We start from the raw sequence: 17,992 nt of genomic DNA, 5'->3' as shown, positions 1-17,992 counted from the left end.
ATATGTACCTATTTGTGGGTGCTCTCTAACCTGGAAAATCTGGCTCATCTGTCTCAGGTTAAACCTTTATTGCTTGTTCTCTGCTTCTTTGTAATTGTGGCATCTTTGCTTTAATTCATGTGACAGAATGTGGTGCTGCTTTTACCAGTAAACTGGAGGGCATGTTCAAGGACATGGAACTGTCAAAAGATGTCATGGTTCAGTTTAAGCAGGTACATTTAGCTTCTGTTTGTGTACTAAATTTTGCAATAGTCATGGTGTTATACCTTGGATTAAGCTAAAATTAAACAAAATGGCTTTTGAGCAGGTCCTGGTCACAGTAACAGAGTCTACTTATAGTTCTAGATGTCTATGTATGCTCACCCTGTTGTTGCACTTGTCCCTGGGTACCTTTTTTGGGGCCTTGTTGAAGACGTGGTACGGGAGTAATAAAATACTGTAGTGACTTTTCTGTCCCAGACTTTGCAGTCTGGCTTGACTGATGCTATGCTGAAATTATATGAAAATGTTTTGTCTAACAGATGTGGAAATCCCAGGGGATCCTTTTGATCTTACAGTTCTTGCCCTGGCTTCCCATCAAAAGTTTTTCTTTTGCTTTATTTGCAAGTGACTGAAGTTCCTTTGACCTTAATACCCTGTAAAGACAGTGGTCTAGGATACTTCAAGGCATGTTATTTTCTTTTTACTTCCAACCACTTGCTGTGTTTTGAAATTGGGGAGGGGGCATTAAATAGTCACTCAAAATCCTGGTAGAACATGCCTAACCAAGGATGTGGCCTGTAGAAATTTTTCATTGTTATACTAATTTAAATTTCTAATTTAAGTATATATATTTTCTAATTTAGCATGCAGACATGAAGTATTTTTGTCTCTTGTATTTTAGTATATGCAGAACCAGAGTGACCCAGGAAATATAGACCTGACAGTAAATATATTAACTATGGGATATTGGCCAACTTATACACCTATGGATGTTCACTTAAATTCAGAGGTTAGTGTTTGACTTATTCTTCTAAATGTACTTTAGAGAGTGGAATCACAGTCACTATCATAGGGTGAACTAATGCCCTTCATTTAATGCTTTTCTGTTAGATATTGAAGGGGTTTATCTCATTTTAAAGATTCCAAAATTGCAAAAAATAAAATGTAGCGGATAAAATCCACTTTTTTCTGGACAGTTGTGGGTTTTACCTTTTTAATAATAATAATAATATAAAATTAGTATTAAAATAAAATCAGTGTCCTACTTAACATGGCAGTCAAGCACTTAAAAGTTTAAAATTGGACAGGTCACCTTAATTTAGTCAATCTTTAACTACATTGGTTAGGCATTTTGATATAGCCAATAGTTATGTTGCTGCATGTTCTTTTTTTTCCTGTAAGATTCTTCCTCTGTTCCCTTCAATGTGTCACACAAAACTAGTCCCTGCATTTAAATGGCATTTGCCTGAAAAAAGATCGCTTCCAAGTTGAGAGATTTTTGCAAAGCTCCCATCAGTAGCAATTTAAGTTGAAATACATATTTGGAGTCCTGTTTCTTGCAATACCTTTCTTGATCTGAAACGTGGGAAGCACTTCAGAGGCTAAGAGCGGTAGCAGGGTTCCCGTTCAGTTCAGAAGATGTGGAAGCTTTTGTGCTCTGGCTCCTGTGGCGTCTTTTCCTCCGTAGCAGACTACTTTGGAGGGATCCAACCTGAGCAACAAACACGTCATGAAAATGGAGGGATAAAAACCCCTTACTTGGAAGTAAGAGGTTATAAAGTTATAAATCAGACTTAAATCTGCATAGGACAAACTAAAGGAAGCACTAGGGAGCAGATTGGTAATAGTCAGTGTATAGGTGTGAGATGTATGCTTTTGTCCAGTGACTTCTTGGTCAGATTCAAAGTCCAGGACAAAACTAGTATTTATTTTTGAGATTTAAAACTCTTTACAGGGCATTTATTTTACTTTTATTTAAAACAAGCAAGGAAAAAAAAGAAAAAAAAAGGGAAATGAAAGGTATTTTTGAATTGAGACTTTCTTTTGTGCATAATAGTACCAGTATACTTGAGAGTAGAATTTTGCTCTTTGAATTTAGTTTTTCACACAAAAACATTTATTATGAAACATTGTTGAGGAGAATAAAGAAATTACATGTGTGAAATCATCTGACATCACTGAATTGGTATAATGCTATAAACATTTTTCTGTCTTTGCTCTACAGATGATAAAGCTTCAAGAGGTATTTAAAACCTTTTACCTGGGAAAGCACAGTGGTCGAAAGCTTCAGTGGCAGACCACTTTAGGGCATGCTGTGCTAAAGGCGGAATTTAAGGAAGTAAGTTTGCTTGTTGGGATAAAATTTCAGTCAATTATTTGGAATCTAGTCATGTATTGTATTTTTTACAAAGGTAGTAAATAACATTTTTGTGGAGGAACAATCACAATGCTGTTATTTTGTATAGAAAGTAGGCTTTTTATAATTTAAACTGAAATACTACCTAGCTAACAGAATACAACAATGTGATACCTTTTGGTAACATTTCTATTCATTTGATAGGAATTGTTGCTCATTCGAATAAAGAAAGTTGTAATGAAGCAGGAAATTAATGAAAGAAAAACAGTGCAGCATCTGTTTATTTTTAATATGGAATTGTTTTGATCACAGAAATACTGGTGACGCTTTTAGTCTGCTTCACTGATACAAAGAGAGACTGAAGGGTGTTAGTCATGTAATGACTGTGGTTAAAATTTTAATGCTTGTTGAATTATTTAAGTCTTAAATAACCACATTGTTTCTTGATGTGGTTTTGTTTTGACTCATGGAATATCTTGCCTTGCTAATAATGCAGCTTAATTGAGCCAGAGCAAAGACAAAAAACTTGAATTCTTTTACTAACTCATTGTGAATATGAAACTTAGAGGTTTAGGCATTACATAACAGTAAGATGGATAGGTTTGTAGTTGTCGATTGACAGAAGCATTTACAGCCATCTGAAGAGTTTGAGTTATTTCCTTTCCATTGCCTGTTTTTACAAATGTTATGCTACTGATAATACTGTCACTCCGTATCATAGTAAACCAAAATTATCTTTTGTTTCTTTCATATTTGATCCAATGCCAAGATTTCTTTTGTATTAGTTTGCTCATCTCTATAAAATGAAACTTGAAGAGATTTGCTGTTGATGGCAACAAAGCCAGGATTTCATATATTGTAATTAAAATTAAGTAAATTATGTCAAGTAAATACAAGGCCATTCTAATGAGCTTCTGCTGTGTGCTGTATTGCTACCGTTAGAGAAGCAAAAAAAGAGGTTTTAAAAATATCCTGTTTCCTCAATATGCATTCAGGCAGATTCTTCTGTGTGCTAGGCATTCTAAAATGCACATCCCCTCTTCTAGAAATAGAAAAAAGAAGGTATAGCTTCTGTAACTTGTCAGATGTGGGGGATACAATAGAAAATGCTCTCAATAATACTTTTAATTACTTGATATTTCTTTTTTAGGGAAAGAAAGAATTTCAAGTATCGCTCTTTCAGACATTAGTGTTGCTTATGTTTAATGAAGGAGATGAATTCAGTTTTGAAGAAATTAAAATGGCCACTGGTGTAGGTAGGAAGAATACTTTTTTTATTCTTAAATTTATTCATCAAGTGATTGCCAATTATGATTTGGTATGTAAAGGCCTAATTTTAAGAAATTTGCCATTACCATTAGGACAAACTTTATGAGCCAATAGCATGTAGACACCAAAAGAGATGAGGAAAACACACTGCTGGTACTTCTTAGTGTAGATAAAATAGATGCTTCACAAAATTAATAGCTGTGTAGTGTATGGTGCTACTAACAACCTATTAGATTTACAAATTGTATTATTGCAATTCTTAAAATTCAAGTGGTGATAAAGACTGTTGTGTGTACAGATTATTTTTGTTCTGTTACAGTTTCAAATGCTATATTTTGAAGATGATCTGTTGTAGAATGCTGTCATTTTGGGGTGATTCAAGAGAGTATTTTCAGTTGAACTGTTCTGAGAGCTTTCCCTCCTGTGTTCCATCACTGTTGTTGGGAGTGCCCCATTTACAATAGGTCTGAGTTGTTAAGAGCAGGGTTCTGTAGGGTTTATACTTTGTAGCTGTCTGTCTCTGCACTTGAAACCTGAAGGCAGAAAGGACAAAGAAAACTGAGGAAGAGTTCAGTTTTCTTTTTAACCATCTGCAGTATTTGCATTCTGTGTTCTTACGCTCCTGGGTGATTCTTCCCCCTCCCCCCCCCCCCCCCCATCCTTGAAATAGTTACAGCCATTGGCATTAAAAATGATAATGCTATCATCTCTTTACTCTCTGGAACTTCTGCATCAACCAGCAGGTCATACCCAGTAGCCCTTCATGTGTTGAATCTTAAAATCAACCCAATATAGCAACTGCTGAAAGAGTATTTGAACCCATACAAGTAAAATATTGTAAATATATTTACTGAAATACTGTAAAATGGGGATATCAAGAATCCCTGTGGTTCAGAATGATGCATTGCAGAAGGCAGCCTGGGTGCTCCAGCTTCTCAGTGTCAGTACTTCAAGTTGCTTAGTCATCCACTCCATTAATGCTAAGGGAGCTGAAGAGAACTCATGCCAGTGTGAATGATAAGCATCGGGGTAGACCGCAGAGGCTCATTAGGTCAGAGTACAATGGTTACCGAACAAACATAAGTTCATGCAAGCCTGATCCAGATCCTCCTTTCTCATCTTGTATTGCTGTGCCTTGGAGCTTGCGTTCTGGCTGCCTGACAGCAACAGATAAAATCTGCTGCATGGAAATCCAGTCCATTATAGCACAATAGAAAGCATTTCAATAGACTGTTTTTAAGGCAGCTGGCTAGAATTGATAGTTGGGAGCTACCTATATTGTGTTATGTCATTGCGCTGAGTGCCGTGTCTGTGTTTCTATCTCCTGTGGGGAAGTAGTGTGGAAACGCAGGTAATGAGGACAGTTCATGGTCCACAGGCTTCTCATGGGGCCAGGATGGATGACGTAAAATCTCTGTCTTCCCGAGCTCTACCTACACAAGGTGTTCAGAGCTGCTTTAGAGAGGTCCCATTCTCACCTAGCAGTCTCCCTACTTCTAATGAAGAGGAAAATCTTATGGCCAGAAATTATGTCAGAAATAGGTCCCACACTGTGCCCTTCCTGCCTCCTGCTACTTGGACGATCCTTTTGCTCAGCAGTACCCTGCCGAAGGCTGGTATCCTGGCTGGTTGGAAAAGAAGAGCAATTCAGTTATTAGAAAAGGTAGCTGAATTTTTGATGCAGCTGCTTGGTGAATTGACCACTAAGGGCAGAGGTGCTGACAGCCATACCTTCAGAGACCACCCTGGATGAACCAGATGTCCTGGCTCATGGGTACAAGTAACAGTATGTGGTAGAAATGCTGGAGGGCAAAACCTGGCCATTAGGGTTGCTATAGAAACAGTTTCTAAACGTTCTAAACATGATGTGCAGGGCTAGACAGACAAGTGGAATTGCAGTGTATGCTTGAAAAAATGACATGTGGAAGAGGGTCTAGATTTATTAGGAAGTAGGAAAGTCTTTGAAACAGGGGAGACCTGTACAAGAAGGGTGGCTCCACCTAAATTCAAAGGGAGTGAAGTTGCTGGCACATTTTAATGTTTTAGAAAGTCTATAGGGTTTGTCAGACTTCTCCCTCCACCATCTAAAAATAACACAGTGGATCTGAGAAATGTTCAGAGAATGGGAATAAAGGTGGAAGACATGGGACAGCTTCTTTAGAAGGAACAGTTATATGTGCTAGGACTAAACAAAATAGACCAAAAGGTAAATAGAAATCTGTGAATAAGGATTTGTTTTCTTACTCAAGAAAAGCTAGAGGGAAAAAAACCCCAAAATTAGCACATGGTGGTGAAAACTGAACAGCATGTTGTAAAAGCTGGAAGTTTACAGAGTTCAAGGGGACAGGTTCAGGGAAGAGCAAAGCACTGAAGGTTTCTCAGCACACAGAAACCATCTCTGGCTTAGGAAATCCCTGAGCCCTAAGTGATTGGAGACATAGAGAGCAGCAGGATGAGGAGAGCGAGGAAGAGCAGAGAAGTGTGGAGCTGTGTTAGCTTTGCTTTTATATGCTGCCCTATGCACTTGCTTGTGGCCACTGCTGGAGACAGGGTGCTGGGCTAGATGGACCTTCTGACCCAGGGTGCCCATTCTTCAGTTCTAAACTAAACACTGGAAGGAATTCTGAACCTCCTAACTCTGAAGAACTGGCCCTAAGCACTTCCTTTACTTTGGTGTTCACATGTTCCGGCTCTTTTTGGGAGGTGGTGGAAGTCTTCTGCAGTTTTTAGTTAATTAACATGTGTTTATGTTGAGACCTGTTACGAGGTGTTGCCCAGTCTTTACATATTGGTGTTTACTGCAGAAGAGTTCAGAGGGCTATGTCCATGCCACAGGGCAGAATAAAATATTGCAAGTTGAAGTCTCAGTAAAGGATTTAGAACAGATGAGTAAATCAGACAGTGAATTAGACCACTGCCAACTCAATAGTATTCACCCCAAAGCTTTACAGGAATCTGTCTAGGTTATAATTTAAGTGAGCCTTGGTGCAGGCTTGACAAGTGCAATGCTAAATTTTTTATCTTCTTTTTACGTTCATGTGGTAATTTTGCAGATTACTGTGGGGTGGCAGGTCTGCACTGGGAAGAACAGAATCGGTAGGCCCATGGATAGATGTATATTAGGGAAGAGCCCGCATGATTTATGTGATGCATGATTTTCCTTTCAAATTCTTTGAGAGACTCAGCAAGTATATGCAAACAATGACAACATATACAGTATATGCAAATGGCCCCAACAACCCCCAGCAGCGCTACAGGCTTGGGGAGGAGTGGCTGGAAAGCTGCCAGTCAGAGAGGGACCTGGGGGTGTTGACTGACAGCCAGCTGAACAGGAGCCAGCAGTGTGCCCAGGTGGCCAAGAAGGCCAATGACATCCTGGCTTGTATCAGAAATAGCGTGGCCAGCAGGGACAGGGAAGTGATCTTACCCCTGTACTCGGCACTGGTGAGGCCGCACCTCGATTACTGTGTTCAGTTTTGGGCCCTTCACTACAAAAAGGACATTGAATTACTCGAGCGTGTCCAGAGAAGGGCAACGAAGCTGGTGAAGGTCTGGAGTACAGGTCTTATGAGGAGCAGCTGAGGGAACTGGGGTTGTTTAGTCTGGAGAAGAGGAGGCTGAGGGGAGACCTCATCGCCCTCTACAACTACCTGAAAGGAGGTTGCACAGAGCTGGGGATGAGTCTCTTTAACCAAGCAACAAGCAATAGGACAAGAGGGAATGGCCTCAAGTTGCACCAGAGCAGGTTTAGACTGGATATTAGGAAGTATTTCTTTACAGAACAGATTGTTAGGTGTTGGAATGGGCTGCCCAGGGCAGTGGTGGAGTCCCCATCCCTGGAGGTGTTTAAGAGTCGGGTGACATAGTGCTTAGGGACATGGTGTAGTTGAGAACTGTCAGTTTTAGGTTAATGGTTGGACTGGATGATCTTCAAGGTCTTTTCCAACCTTGATGATTCTGTGATTCTGTGAAATATGAATATTGTGCACTTGGCTTTTAAAAAGTTCTTGATAAGAGTTCCTCACAATCTCTAAAAGAGACTAAATTTTCATGACTTGAGAGGGAAGTTCCTCTTAGGGGTGAATAATTGATTAAAAGACAGAAAACAGGTAGAAATGAATGAGCAGCTTTCATAGTGAAAGAAAGCTCTTATTTAGGATCCCCAGGTATTATTCAACGTGGCCATTAATGATCTGAAGGAGATGAATATTGGTGTGACAGTATTTGATGCCGATTTCTGGAGAAGGTCAAATCTGAAATGTCTAAAAAAGTTACAAAAGGATCTCACACTGTTGAACCGTTAGGAGATCAAATGGCGTCCATTGTTGATGAATATATCTGAGGTGGGGGGAGGGAAAAACCTTAGCTACCTGTCAGAGATTGGCTTTGTTAGGCATGACTGCTCAGGAAAGAAGTTGTGCTGTCATTGTGTCCCCTGAAAACATCAACTGAAAGTTCATCAGTGATCAGAAGGGCAAACAGCGTGCTGGTAACTTCTGGGGAAGTTACTGAGAAAAAGGCAGAAAGCATCATTGTGCTTCATATGTGCTTGTGTTTGGATACTTAATAAATTTCATTTTAGCCCATCTTTACAGGTGTATAGTAGAACTAGATAAGGACAAAGAAAGATGTGAAAAAATATGGAAGGTATAGAACAGTTCCCATGCAGAGGATGGAGAGTTCATCTCTTAAACTTGGGCATGATAGTTTGGAGAGAGGTGAAAAGGAGGAAATACAGTAGTCTGTAGAATTATGAATGGCTTAGAGACAGTGAATAGTGAATTCACGAGTTCTCACAGCACAAGAATTCAGGCACCTTTTAGCTTCTCCATCTGTTACTAGCCAAGTCAAAGAGCCCATGCTGAGCAAGGCAGGTATTTTGATCCAATCCATGAAACCGAGTTAGCTGCCTAAGATTAATGGCAGGCCTTAAAGCACTAACTCTCAAACATCAAATCAACTCAAATTGAGTTAGCCCCCAATTTCTTGCATGTACATTGATTTTTAATTGAGAACACCAAAAAGGTGATCATAGGTTATATTCTGCTTATTTAATGTGTTCCTGTGGACCTCTGACTATATAATGTACTGGAATGAGGTGTGAAGCAGTTGGGATTTTCCAGTGTTAGAAAAATCTGTTTGGCAAGTTTGGTGCTCTTCCTTCTCCTGTTGAAGCAGCTTTAGCAGTGCTTCCACGGGGCTTCCTCAGGTCTGTCAGTCCTGTCTCCCCAACTCCCTTCCTGACTACAGCAGAAGATAGGGGCAGTCAGGTAAATTTATGTTTGTTTCACTCAGGAGTTATACTGATGTTAACATAAAGAAATGATCAGTCAGTATGGTATGACTTAAAACTTTCAGTTGCTTATGCAAGTGCTTTCACAACATAAAACCTAGCAATTTGTGTTCAGTGCTGCTCTTGGCAGGATAGGACAGCTATGTCCAGAGTTTCAGTTCTTTAATAAGTCTTTCATACATTCATTGTCTACTACGTATATTTTACAGAGGTGAATATGATATATTCTGTGGTTCTACTGTCCAGATGCTCATTCATTTATGCAGCTTCAGTACTAGCTACATTGCTGTGTTTACAGTATTACAAGTTAGTTTTGCAAATGTCTTTCACTTTAAAAATTAAGTGGGTATCTGGATACCAAAACCCTTGAGTATTAGGCAACTGGCATTTCAGACTTTGTCTATTGTCTGTCTTTGTGTTCCATTGCCATCTAACACAAAACACATACACTTTTGGAGGTCAAAAAGTCATATGAATTCTCTTCATTCTAAGTAGAAGAGTACCTCATGGGCAATTAACACCTTACAAAAAAAAAAAAACCCACAAACCAAACCCAAAATAAACAGCACATGGATTTCTGCCTCTTCAGGATATCCCCGTCTTCATCTGCATTAACTGGCCATAGTTGGAATTTGTGTTTTCGAGTCACTGTTACAATAAATTTTCGCCAGTTTCTTGGAAGAGATGAGATTGTCCCTGGTACATTAGTACATTTAGGAAATGCATCAACTGTCACTCAAGAGAAAGAATGGGTACCTTCTCTTTGGTAACCATGCTGCTTTGAGACATGTTGCCCAAATATACTCCATGTTTTTTACCTGCCTTTCGCATTATCAAGAAAGCCTCTAGGAGCTGTAGTTTTTGCTTCAGTGATTGATAGGTAGTCGCAGATTCCTTCCCGCTGGCAGACTGTAACCTGCGACTTAGCATGCAAGGCAAGAGCAAAGCTCCAAAGTATACCGAGTGTTTTTAATAGTATCCTTGTGTTTGGACAAAAACACAACTCAACACTCTGCACTTACTGAAGGTGAAACGCCCAAAAAGTGTGAAACATCTTAAATGCCTGTTTAGTCAATGCAGTTTAAAGATTTTTTTTTTTTTTTTAGTAAGCACAGAAAAACGAAGTTTAAAAAAAGGAAAAGGACACTGGTTGAAGTATTTTAGAAATAATAATAATGTTAATCTTTTACTTGGCTACACTGCACTTCAGCACTAGATTGCAAAACTTTTCTTTCAATGTTTAGACTAAAACTCTGTTCAGGAGATTCAACACATTTGGTGATAACTCTATATTGTGAATAAAAGTTTTCTAGAGACTGCAGAGGCTGTTTTAATGCAAAATCTTGATACGAGACTTTGCAACATAATTAGTAGAGTGTTTTAGACTCCATTTTATCTACTTGTCCAAATGCTGTTAGCTTTAAATATTGCTGGATAAAATTTTCCTCACCCACTTGTTTCTGCTACTTTCCTGTTGTGGGGGAAGTTTGTGACTATAATAGCTGTCGGCTCTACCTTCTCACAAAACATCTTCCTGCCAATTTAGTTTTTTTATTATATATTTTCTGGTGTGTGTTAAGCATAGTGATGAAATCTTAAAATGAGTGACTTGAACTTCTTGTCACTGACTGATTTGTTTTCTTCTAAAGTCTTGTTACTACCAAACAAAACTAAAGCAATAAAACCAGGCTCATGTTAATGTGAAGTCTTTTCTGAAACTACTTTTGGATGGAAAGCTTAGTGAGGTGAGCCTGAGTCTGTCTTCCTGACATACACAATTCTGTGCACGGTCTCAGTACTTACCTGTGAAAGGTGTGAGACTAAGCTTGAAGGCTAAGTTCCTAATTGGAACTTAGCTGGAAGAAGGTATTAAAATAAAACCAGTAACTTTTCAATTGTATTTCAGATTAATCACATAAAACTCTTCATGTTAATGTTTTGTTCTGCTCTCTCCCATACTTTGAACTTCTTCACAGAGGACAGTGAATTAAGAAGAACCTTGCAGTCTTTAGCTTGTGGAAAAGCACGAGTATTGATAAAAAATCCAAAAGGCAAGGATGTAGAAGATGGAGATAAATTCATCTTTAATGGTGATTTCAAGCATAAATTGTTTAGAATAAAGATCAACCAAATCCAAATGAAAGAAACAGTATGTATTTATTTTTTGCATTCATTCAGTTTATGTTAACTGTTTATCCACATCCCACATGGAGAGACAGAATCTCTGCATTTCCTCTCGTAGTTTTTGCATATGGAGAAAGGAAACAGATACTTCATTTTTTCAGTAGTCAGGATGACTCACAGGGGCAATAAAGGTTTTTAAAACTCACTGAAATTGAAACAACTTGGGTTCCTTCCTGTGCTTGCAAATTTAAATGCCTATATATTAAACTGATAGCATCTTGTAGGTGCTTCAGTCCATCTTAGAAGTTTCTATGGTATTGCTGAAGTGCTGGTACTATATTGAATTCATCAATCAAATGTCACCATGTCACTTCTTTATTTAGCAGGTAAAAGAGTTATTAAAGTCAGGGTTGTCCCTGTTTTTGCAGTTGATGTCTTTGTTGTACTTAAAACCCAATTCTTGACACAAGGTGACATGTTTTAATCAACATTGACTTGTTTCCTTTTGCCTTTGCATATTAAAATCCACAAAAGTCAATTTGGAGTTGGTCAGTTTGATACAAAAGACTACTGTGTTTGGGCTGTCAAACTGTTACGTGTTCTCAAAAATCTGAAGTGAGTTTTTAATATTTAGTTTAATTTATCAAATAGATTTAAAATGAGATGTACATTATTCTTTTTTGTTACATTATCCTTAATTTTATCTTAGACTTGCTTTAGCAGTACACTTCAGAATCACTTAGCTCTTAGCAAGCAGTAATGCATGCATTTGTCTCAATGATGAATAAGAATACATGAATTTCATTTCAGTGTAAGGGTTAACTATAGAAATGTAATTGATATAAAAAATAGTAATAAAAGTTCCTATGATTTGCGGCATTGTGTTGTTCTTTAGGTCGAGGAACAGGTCAGCACAACTGAAAGAGTGTTTCAAGACAGGCAATACCAGATTGATGCTGCTATTGTACGAATAATGAAGATGAGAAAGACTCTTGGTCATAATCTCCTTGTTTCTGAATTGTATAATCAACTGAAATTTCCTGTGAAGGTAACTGATTTTGTTTTTCAAACCATCCTGAGTAAGAAATGTGAAATATGTCTGAATCGAATCCAAAGATTAAGGTATTAAAATGAGCGTGTGAACAGAAATAAACTAGAGTATCAGTGGCATATTTACTGTGGCGTATTTTCTTATGTAGCTGTTAGCTACATAAGCTGTTAGCTATTTTTTAAAATAAAATATATTTGCATTTATATTACTGTTACACTAATCTCATCTTTTCTTGTAGCCTGGAGACTTGAAAAAGAGGATTGAATCTCTCATTGACAGAGACTATATGGAGAGAGACAAAGACAACCCTAATCAGTACCACTATGTTGCATAATGGAGAATAAATACTTTTATTTAAAAAAATAAAAAACAAACCCAAAAAATAAAAACCAAAATCATCCACATATATCTTCAGGACACCAAATACCTACGCTGTTCCAGACTTTCCTTTTAGCAGATTTCAGGTTGATGTATATTATTCAACCAGCTGCATGCACTGCTGTGGAAAAGAAGCAAAATGACATGTTAATTGATCATCCTTGTCAAGACTCCTTACTAATTTAAAACATCATGGTTTTATTTCTTTTAGTTACTCTTTTGTTCTTCTGGGTTCTTCAAAATTAGGTTTTACAGTTTTGTTTAACAATGTCATTGAAGTTGGATGGAAGGGTAAAACTACCTGTGTGAGAAATACTTTTGTGATGGATGCAAGTCTAGTTTCTTCATTTATGTGTTTCTAACTGCATCCCTAAAGACCCTATATGCTGCATTCTTTAGCTACAGTGACAACTTGGGTAACTTTTTAAAAACCCTTAATTGATGAACACTTATGTACAAGCAGTGTTGTTGAAATACACTGAATTTTTGAAATTATGCACCATGAAAACCCTTAAACTTGTGTTCAGTAAATTTTCTTCCAAACGATGATAAACTTCAGTCTGGTTTGGATAAATCAGGTTTTGAAGTGAGATCCTTGAAGTGCCAAGAGGACAACTGTGTTCATGTGTGTAGTGAGTTGTTGGATTATTTAGCTGAAATACGGATTATTATTTTATTACTATTTCTGCTGGCTTGGGTGGCAAAGATTAGATCTGAGTCAAAGAGGCCCTACCTCATTTTAGGGCAACTGTTGTTTTATCACTGTTTATGTAACTGCCGTAACATTTAGTTTTGCCTTGAAAATAACATACAGGGAACCTACTGTACAGTGTGCTCCACTTGAAAAAACAAAACCTTTTTTTTAAAAAGACTTTTATGGTCTCAATATTGTGAAAGCATAGTTTTTTGTCTTGAAAGACTAAGGATTTTGTGAGTACTTTGTTACATATTGTATATATGTAAGTTGATTTGAATTAAAGAATGAAAGACACTGTAGATCTGTAAGGTAATTGTAACTATAAGGAAGACACCTTTTGTGGCAATACTTACAAGACTCTGTTTATTTTCCGGATTTGCATACTGGTGTGTTTCATTCTGAAAAAGAGCTACCAAAGGAGTTTTGATCATGGCATAAATGAGAATTTAACTGAGCAATATTTTCTTGAGAGATACCTTATTAAGTTTATGTAATACGGAGTTTGTACATCCATTAAAAGGCCACCACCTCTTCTTAAAGTAAACAGTGCTAAGAGTTGACATCTTGTGGATTTACATATTGAAGTCCTTATTCTGTCATCTGGTGTCATTAATTGTATTGCATTCTTCTGAATTATTTTTGTTCCCTTTGTGTTTAGAAACTAAACACGTTTAGTTTATTGTATTTAAAGCATATTTAATATTGTAATTTAATGTAGACTTATTTTAATATTTGAATCTTCAGTTAATGCAAATAAAATCTTTGATGCATATTAGATGTTAATTTCTTAGCCTTTGTGAGATTGTGGCACTTCAGTTTGTTCTTCAGTGTGTACCATTCACCTTGTAATTCATTTGCTAGGCATATGGAAGCCGATCAGATCCATCTTACTAGACTTTTAAAACAAAAAGGAGTATGTGCCTCACAGGAATGTAATGGCCAGAGGCTTTATCCGCACAGAGAGTTGGCAGCAGTGTGCAGTAACTGATCCCAAGCAGTGAATGTGTGCCGCCTTCCCTTTCTGAACCCCAGCTTCCTGGTTCAACGGTTTTAAACAATGGATTAAAAGCAATGGTGTTATCCTGAAGATGATTGAAGTGGTTCTGCCTTACAAAGCAATGTTAATTGATTAAAAGTGCTGAGATGTGCAGTTTTTCTTAATTGCTATAGACTAGAACTCTTTGGCCAAATTACTCTGGTATAGCAATTAAAAATGAGTAGTTCCACGAGCGGTGGAAATAACGAAGTCCATCTTCGTGATGTATGCCCTTGATCCCCTACTGTATCATCCCCCCGCAATAGCCTCAAGCAGCCATAGTGAAGGTTTTTTCTGCTTAGTTCTGCCTTTCTGCTTGTGGGAGCATTGGTTTTGTTCTCCTTTGTCCAGCTGCTGATCTCCACCTGTCCCCCTGCCCCCCAAACCTACAGAGGATCTAATGATCTCTGAAGATTTTTACTCTTCCAAATCAGTCTGAAAGTGGCTTCAGATGTTCAACAGCTATGGGAGAGATTGACAGGCCAGGTGATCGTGACTCTCTTTTTCTCAGGTCCTCATTTTTAATTTGACTTCCTCAAACTTCTCTTCCTGGGATTTTGTATGTGCTGAACCAAGCAGGTAGCTTATTAGTCAGTATGGTAGTCGCTTCTTCATAGCAGAGTAGCTGCATTTGCTCTTTGAGAGCTGGTGATTGAATTTGGCTGAGCATCCAGTCTCAACCAGCTGTTGGTTCGATGCTGGCTCTTTGGGCTCACATTGCCCCCCGAGTGCGTTTGTGCCCACAGGACAGAGGTTGCTAAACATTTCCTGGAAGATTACCCAGTGTTGAAGACATCAGGCTGTAGCAAAGTAACAGATTTCCTCTGTAGCGCATCTGTGTTCAGAAGGTGTCTTGAAAACCTGGATCTTGGCAATTCAGCCTCCTTGGAACAAACTGTGTAGCAGCTTCTATGGAATGACAAAAAATACAGCAGGAATCTGGGATACAGGCAGGGGCTCTCCAATCTTACCAAAAGCGTACAATTTCACAATTTAAATGTAAACATAATTTAAACATTTCCTGAGGGAAAGCAAGTGTGAGAATGCAGGCTGACTGCTGACTTGCAGATGCTTCCCAATTACAGCTCTTCTTACCAGCTGCCGAGAGCCTCCTTCCTGCCTGCTCCTTCTGTCCTCTTTTCTTAGTTCTGTATTTTAGCTTCCTCTGATTCCTTTATCTGAACCTGGGTTTATCATTTAACTCCCTTGGTCTGCTGCATCTTCTTTCTGTCTTTGTGCTACGCATCTTTGAAAAAAAATTACACCCTTTTCAGGCAACTGTAGTGCATTGATTTGTTATGCAGACAGACTTATTTGTAGGTTTATGATCTTTGGCAGGTGTGTTAGGGAGAGTGGACTCTGTACTATGACCTTGGTTATCTATTCCTAGCAAGAAAGAAAATAACCTTGTGCAGTCAGATAATAAAAAGGCTACAGGAAAAATGGAGTCATATTTTGTGGAAATTCTTTCCCAATAAAATTCCCAACCTGTGCTCTGTCTACCATGACAATATTCTGCCTCAACTTTGCAGAACACTTTGTATTGTAGTAACAGCTCTAGATCTTCTGAGTATTTCCCATGTTCTTCCCCACAAGCAGCTGTTCTGCATCCCCAGCTCTGAAGAGGGGCCAGGAGCTGTACCATAGTTAATCTGGAACGGTGTGCGTGTTGGTTGGCGAGCACCTCTGTCACACAAAATGCGTAAGGGCTGGGTATGGACTACATTTCCCTTGGTGACGGCACTAATTTGGATCTCCGAGCTGTCTATATACCAGCTTTTACAGAAGCTCTAACTTCATGTTTGTTTATGTCTTACCCTGCTATCAAGTTTGATTGATGTTGGCCAATGAGTTATTGAGCAGTGAGTCTGATGGCCAGCATGGTTGCGTAAGACTTGTTCCATTAGGAAAGGAGGGTAACAAACATCCTGGTGATGCTTCGACTGACAACGACATGGAAGTTGGTTATTGTGCAGTCTCTACACCACTCTAAAAGGCTGAGTAAGCTAATGAGCCGCAGCATGCAAGATCAACATCATTCTCTGCTGATAGCCTTATGTTCTTTATTTACCAATTTCTTGCCACAATATTGTTGCTTGATGCAACTCATATACTGATATTAATTGGTAATAAGCCAAGTATCCATTATTTTTCAATTCATAGATGCCTCCCAGTTTTCCAGTAGAGGGGCAGACTACTGCACAGCAAGTTTAAACCTGACGTTGGGCCTCCCTCTCTACTTTGTTTTCTGGCAGACTTCAAGTATTACACAGACTTTCCTCGACTCCCACTGCAGGTTTCAAAAAATGAGAACAACCGATGGCCCACCTCCATTAACCTCAACTCTTCTGCAGATGACTCATTCAAACACTTGACCAGAGCTGTTCCTTATGCCCTTTTTCAAGCTGACTAACTTCTGCTTTTGGCAATACATGGCAAGAATAAAGATTGCTAGAAGTGCTGCAGGGAAAACCAAACATTACTGTCTCTAAAAATGCACAGATAAAAATGCAGCATTAAGAAAGAAATGTCTGTCAATAGCAATAGTGTTGGAAAAGGCAGGCAGATCCCCAAGCTACCCTGAAGAGCAAATGAACTTCTCTAGGATGTTTTGGGGAAACGGGAAGTGTAAGTGAACCGAGACAAACATCAAGGAAAGGTCAAGTGTACAGCAGCTGGACTTTAGCAGCTGGTAGTAGCTAAATTGCATTTCAAACTGGTTCTAAGTAAAAATGTATGAAGGCAGCTTGGGAGCATAAATGATTCTGTCTCAGAGCTGATTAATCTGGAGTACGCTGTAATGAGGAGAGGGATGACATGGCAGTCATTTTGAGAAAACAAAAGCACCCTGCTATTGGCACACTTTCCAATTGCACCAGAAATAGGATTTCAGTAGCAAAACAAGTACTTCTGAGGTTTCAGATGAAGAAAGCATATCCTTAACAGCTTAGATAAGAAAGAGCATTGAATTACAAAGTGATCAAATGGCCTAGGCTCCCTATTTCCGTTACTATGCTAACATCTGAGAATGTTGATAGATTAACTTCATCTATTTTTTTCTATTTTCTCAAAAAAAAGGGATTTCTTAAAATTCTTGTTTATAAAAACATCAGACATCATCACAAACTATGTGAAAGTGAAGTTAATTTTATCCATGCAACCACAAGTCATTAGCAGTCCCTGGTTTGGCTTAGAACACATGTGGATGATATGTATACACAGGTATACATACATGCATCACTTCAGAGATACTAGACTGTTAACTTCCAGTGCTTTTACACAGCTGGGACTGAATTAGTTCTATCAGAGATGCTTGTACTCACCTTAGGCTGCCTTTAAACTCAGTGGCAAGAAACATCTGGAGGTAATACATAAATTAGATGGGTTAATTGCTTACCAAAGCCACTTCTCACCCTCCACTATCACCTCTCCTTTAATAAAGGGGCACCTGTGCTGCATTCCCCACTGGGAACCACAGTTAAAAGCCTAGAGCTGGTAAAGCTGTCCCGGGCCCTGATGTTCCTCACAGCTCTCATCTGACCTGAGTTACAGGGCTAAGCCATATGGCAGTTTGCAGAAAGACCCCAAACCTCCAAATGCCCATTGCCAAACATCCATGCTGCAGGTGAGTGCTAGGCAGGTGGCCCGTGCCAGAGCGGCAGTGCCCCAGGACCAAGCCATGGCTGTCTTCAGCCCATGGCAGAACAGGGTCTGAAAAGCCCACAGGTTAGGGCTGGTGGCAAGAGGAGCCTGGAGCTGAACCACAGCAGCTTGTGATGATGGTGCATTGTACCTGTGTGTACCTC

At 38.8% G+C, this 17,992-nt stretch overlaps 1 protein-coding gene across 2 annotated transcripts in view; it reads left to right on the top strand.

Annotated features, from left to right (window-relative positions):
- Positions 1-13,922, top strand: part of CUL4A (cullin 4A) — a 41,788-nt gene extending 27,866 nt beyond the window's left edge. Inside the window, exons 14-20 of one of the 2 annotated variants that reach the window (XM_074815235.1) lie at positions 127-212; positions 884-991; positions 2,207-2,320; positions 3,489-3,594; positions 10,877-11,049; positions 11,920-12,072; positions 12,314-13,922. In XM_074815235.1, coding sequence (XP_074671336.1) covers positions 127-212; positions 884-991; positions 2,207-2,320; positions 3,489-3,594; positions 10,877-11,049; positions 11,920-12,072; positions 12,314-12,409 — 836 coding nt within the window. In that variant the 3' untranslated portion in view covers positions 12,410-13,922. Of the gene's footprint in view, positions 1-126; positions 213-883; positions 992-2,206; positions 2,321-3,488; positions 3,595-10,876; positions 11,050-11,919; positions 12,073-12,313 lie in introns of those variants that run through there. The other variant, XM_074815236.1, reaches the window with a different exon arrangement.
- Positions 13,923-17,992: the final 4,070 nt, after the last annotated feature.

The sequence above is a fragment of the Strix aluco genome, chromosome 2 (genome assembly GCF_031877795.1).
Source record: "Strix aluco isolate bStrAlu1 chromosome 2, bStrAlu1.hap1, whole genome shotgun sequence".
NCBI classification, from domain to species: Eukaryota; Metazoa; Chordata; class Aves; order Strigiformes; family Strigidae; genus Strix; species Strix aluco.
The sequence above is the reverse complement of the archived record's forward strand: the minus strand, read 5'-3'. Positions and strand labels throughout refer to the sequence as shown.